Source organism: Papio anubis, chromosome 7 (assembly GCF_008728515.1).
Source record: "Papio anubis isolate 15944 chromosome 7, Panubis1.0, whole genome shotgun sequence".
Taxonomy (NCBI): domain Eukaryota; kingdom Metazoa; phylum Chordata; class Mammalia; order Primates; family Cercopithecidae; genus Papio; species Papio anubis.
The window spans coordinates 84,693,488-84,698,120 of record NC_044982.1 but is presented as its reverse complement, the minus strand read 5'-3'; the positions used below and the strand labels follow the sequence as shown (position 1 = coordinate 84,698,120).

Below are 4,633 nucleotides of genomic sequence, written 5' to 3'. Positions count from 1 at the left end.
CCTACGTTTGCACTTTTTCTGTCTGCTAATCCACATAATTTCTGACTGGAGGTACACTTGGAATTTACTTTATTTGGCCTTCTGCTGTTTTATGTGCCACAATCTCCCACAGATACAGGATAATTGGTTTAGCGTTTGGGGATCTGACCACAAGATGGCAGAGCTTCTCTGCTCATGTAGAATGTATGAAAGGATCCTTTTGGTTGACTTCTGTGAGTAGGCTGAGGACAGAAGCAGATGCCTCTGTGGACCGTTTAAGAAACCACAGTGCTTTGGGGGAAAGGAAGAGACACTTGATAATATAGCTCTCTTAGCTGGAGATTGCAGGTCCCGGTGGGGAGGACAATGAAGACACTTACTGGATCTTTGTTCCTGTTTTTGTGGCTGCAGCTGGACTGTGAGTTGAGAGCTTTTGAGGAACAGAGTGTTTAATAAATATTCATTAGAAGTCTGAGGAGGAGACTCATCTGATCTTTTCCAGAATGCCTGAAGTTACTACAGTGAAAAAAATAAAAAAGCAAACTCTAGAGAATGATGACCTGATGATCTTGTCTGATTTTTCCTTTTGCACAGGTATGAGTAGAGGAGAGGATGTGGAGCAGAGTCTTTTCCTGAGTGTCCGAGAGGGAGACATCTCCGTTATAAACTGCACTTACACGGACAGTTCCTCCACCTACTTATATTGGTATAAGCAAGAACCTGGAGCAGGTCTCCAGTTGCTGACATATATTCTTTCAAATACGGACCTGAAACAAGACCAAAGACTCACTGTTCTATTGAATAAGAAGGATAAACATCTGTCTTTGCGCATCGCAGACACCCAGACTGAGGACTCAGCTATCTACTTCTGTGCAGAGAGTACACATTGCCTCTCAGGCACCTGTATCCTGTACCTAAACCTGCGCCTGGGGCTAAAGCCACACTCTATTTCCTTTATCTTTAACTCAGGGATTTTGCTGTTTTGTATTTTTAATGTTACAAAACATCCTAAAACGTCAGTTTCAAAATGACTTAATAACTTTCAGAACATTTTGATTAAACTCTTTTTGGGAGTTAATGATTTCTTAGTTGAAATCCTGGTCTTAGGGTTGACTTTATGGCTGCCATAAAGTCATCTGAATGATTTCTCCCTTACCAAGGACATCTTGGTGTCAGAGAATCCTCTCCTTGATGGAGTCTCTTATCTTTTAATATTAGTATTTGTTAACTTTGTCTAATTATAAATATATTAACTGCATGGTATAGGAAAAAATAGGAAATTATAAAATAGAAGTCAAAATGTCTTATAAGCCTATCACACAGATAATTCATAGCTGACATTTAGTATTCCTTCTTCATTAAAACAAAATTAGGATCGCTCTTCTTGTGGCAGCAGCTGGGGTGAGCGGAGCAGTGGCTCTCTCCTCTCTCTGCCATGGTGTGTGCTCGCCCACTGATATCCGTGTATTCTGAAAAGGGGGAGTCATCTGGCAAAAATGTCACTTTGTCTGCCTTATTCAAGGCTCCTATTCGACCAGGTATTGTGAACTTTGTTCACACCTACTAGCGCAAAAACGACAGACAGCCCCATGCTGTCAGTGAATTAGCAGGTCATCAAACCAGTGTTGAGTCTTGGGGTACTGGCAGAGCTGTGGCTCGAATTCCCAGAGTTCGAGGGGTGGGACTCACCATTCTGGCCAGGGAGCTTTTGGAAACATGTGTCATGGAGGTCGAATGTTTGCACCAACTAACACCTGGCGCCATTGACATAGGAGAGTGAATACAACCCAAAAAACGGTATGCTATCTCTTCTGCCCTGGCCGCCTCAGCCTTACCAACACTGGTCATGTCTACGGGTCATCATATTGAGGAAGCTCCTGAACTTCCTTTGGTAGTCGAAGATAAAGTTGAAGGCTACAAGAAGACCAAGGAGGCTATTTTGCTTCTTAAGAAACTTAAAGCCTGGAGTGATATCGAAAAGGTCTATGCCTCTCAGCAAATGAGAGCCGGCAAGGGCAAAACGAGAAACCATCACCATATGCAGCGCAGGGGCCCCTGCATCATCTATAATGAGGATAATGGTATCATCAAGGCCTTCAGAAACATCCCTGGAATTACGATGCGTAATATAAGCAAACCGAACATTTTGAAACTTGCTCCTGGTGGGCATGTGGGACGTTTCTGCATTTGGACTGAAAGTGCTTTCCGGAAGTTAGATGAATTGTATGGCACTTGGCATAAAGTTGCTTCCCTCAAGAGTAACTACAATCTTCCCATGCACAAGATGATCAACACAGACCTTAGCAGAATCTTAAAAAGCCCAGAGATCCAGAGAGCCCTTTGAGCACCATGCAAGAAGATTCATCGCAGAGTCCTAAAGAACCCACTGAAAAGTCTGAGAATCACGTTGAAGCTAAACCCATAGGCAAAGACCATGCGCCACAACACCATTCTTCGCCAGACCAGGAATCACAAGCTCCTGGGGAATAAGGCAGCATCCAGAAGCAGCTGCACTAGAAGCCAAATCAAATGAGAAGGGGTTCATAGGCTAGAAGCCTGTGGTAGGTAAGAAAGGAAAGAAGGCTGTTGTTGGTGTTAAGAAGCAGAAGAAGCCTCTGGTGGGAAAAAAAGGCAGCAGCTACCAAGAAACCAGCAGCTGAAATGAAGCCGGCAGAAGAGAAACCTACTACAGAGGAAAAGAAACCTGCTGCATAAACTCTGAAATTTGATTATTCCACAAAGGTCAAATCATTCTGAACAGCTTCTTTTGAATAAAGACCTGATCAAAGAGGCAGCGAGGAAAAAATAATTAGGATCACACAGACTTGCATTTTAATTTAATATTATATTCTAACCTGAATGTTTCACATTTCCCCAATCTTATAAAAATGAATTTTTAATGATTTATGAGTGATTTTATAAGTCAGCATTTTATTTCTCCTATAATCGTCCCATATATTTGTGGTGAAAGACAATGTTTTTCTGAACTCAGGTGTTACCCTTTACATAGTTTCTTACATGTAGGAAGTCTTAAATTTTCTAGAAATTTATTTTTTCTTCTGTTCTAGAAATTATTTCTTCAATCACTTGTGCTCTTTTCCTCTTGTTCTTTCTTCCTCCTTGAGGTGCTGAATGTTTTCATTCGTCCCATAGTTTTTCTATTTTTCACAGCATTTTAAAGGGAAAGTCATATGTTTCTAACATTGTATGTTAAGGTTTCTTTCAGCACTGATGATATTGGGATTTATTAAACCTTCCAAGAGCAGATAAGGAGGTCAGGGTTGATTTGGAATTTTTTGCCAAGCCAGAAGCCAGGATGTCTTTTGCTAGTAAGAAAGGTACATCACACATATTGAGACCCCAGTTGGAGAACTTGCTGGAGAGTTCCATAGTTATCATCTTATGTGCCTCAATTGCTTTTATATTACCATCTCTTTGTATGACTGTACCATTCTAACAGGGAGAATAGTTTGGTGACCTAAGATTGATGGTTTGGTTCCTTAAAAATGACAATGATGCTATTTGTTATTCTTCTAATGGCATGCAAACAAGCCATAGTTTGTTTCTAAGGTTAAAAATTTTGTTTAAAAACAGATGTTTACTTTCTGAAATGCCTTATAGAGACAGTTGGTATTTAGTTTTTCACTTTGTACTCGTTATCATCATTATCCTCCTCCTCCTCATCATCATCAAAGTGGAAGCCCATTCTTCCTCGTGTAATTCATGATCAGATTACCCTTTATTATTTTACTCTTTGATCTCTTTCTACTCCCCAGGAGCCCTGTCACTGCTTTATAAGTGTTAGTCCAGTTGCTCATTTGTCCCTAGAGCTTCTCAGGTGAGCTTTTATCATGTAGGCAGTAACATACGGGTTGATTAGACTATCCTGCAAGTCTATCTTCTTTATAATATCTTTAAAAAGTTGCTCAGTTTTTAGGGCTATGACTTGTGCCACTCCTTGTATCCAGCACTTGTGTGTATTTCACTGTTTTTAATGTTTTACCAATAGACATTTAAGGAAAGGGGCTAGGTAAAATGCATTGAGTACACAGATCCATCAATATGTTTGAAATAATGCATGTGAAGCACCTAGCATGATCCTGGCATGTACTCATCATTATTTAATACCGAATGGGTACTGACATATTAGCAGAGTTCATCCTCAATATGGATATAGCTAGCTAAAAACAAACAGAATTTAACTTTCTCTTATTTCTAGCTTTGTGTTTCACTTTTTCTGGTATCGTGATGCACACTAAATTGAACACGTCCAAAACTAGAATATGTCTTTTTGTTTTATTTGTTTACTTATTTATTTTGAGATGCAGATTTGCTCTGTTTCCCAGGCTGCAGTGTAGTAGTGTCATCTTGGCTCACTGCAACCTCCACCTCCTGGGTTCAAGCGATTCCCCTGCCTCAGTCTCCTGAGTAGCTGGGATTACAGGTGCCTGCCACCATACCTTGCTAATTTTGTATTTTTGGTAGAGACAGGGTTTCACCATGTTGGCCAGGCTGGTCTTGAACTCCTGAACTCAAGTGATTCACCTGCTTCAGCTTCCCAAAGTGTTCGGATTACAGGTGTGAGCCACTTCACCTGGCCAATATCTGTCTTTTTAAAAATAAGTTTTTTGATATAGACTTGGCAAGATGGCCG

The 4,633-nt window shown here is 40.6% G+C and overlaps 1 pseudogene and 1 gene segment (V, D, J or C); both read left to right on the top strand.

Annotated features, from left to right (window-relative positions):
• Window positions 1-214: 214 nt before the first annotated feature.
• Window positions 215-1,196, top strand: LOC101003745. The segment is given in 2 exon segments: window positions 215-397; window positions 574-1,196. Coding segments are annotated over 2 exon segments (489 nt in total).
• Window positions 1,197-1,377: 181 nt separating this feature from the next.
• Window positions 1,378-4,349, top strand: LOC101003395 (annotated as a pseudogene).
• The last annotated feature ends 284 nt before the right edge of the window (window positions 4,350-4,633 follow it).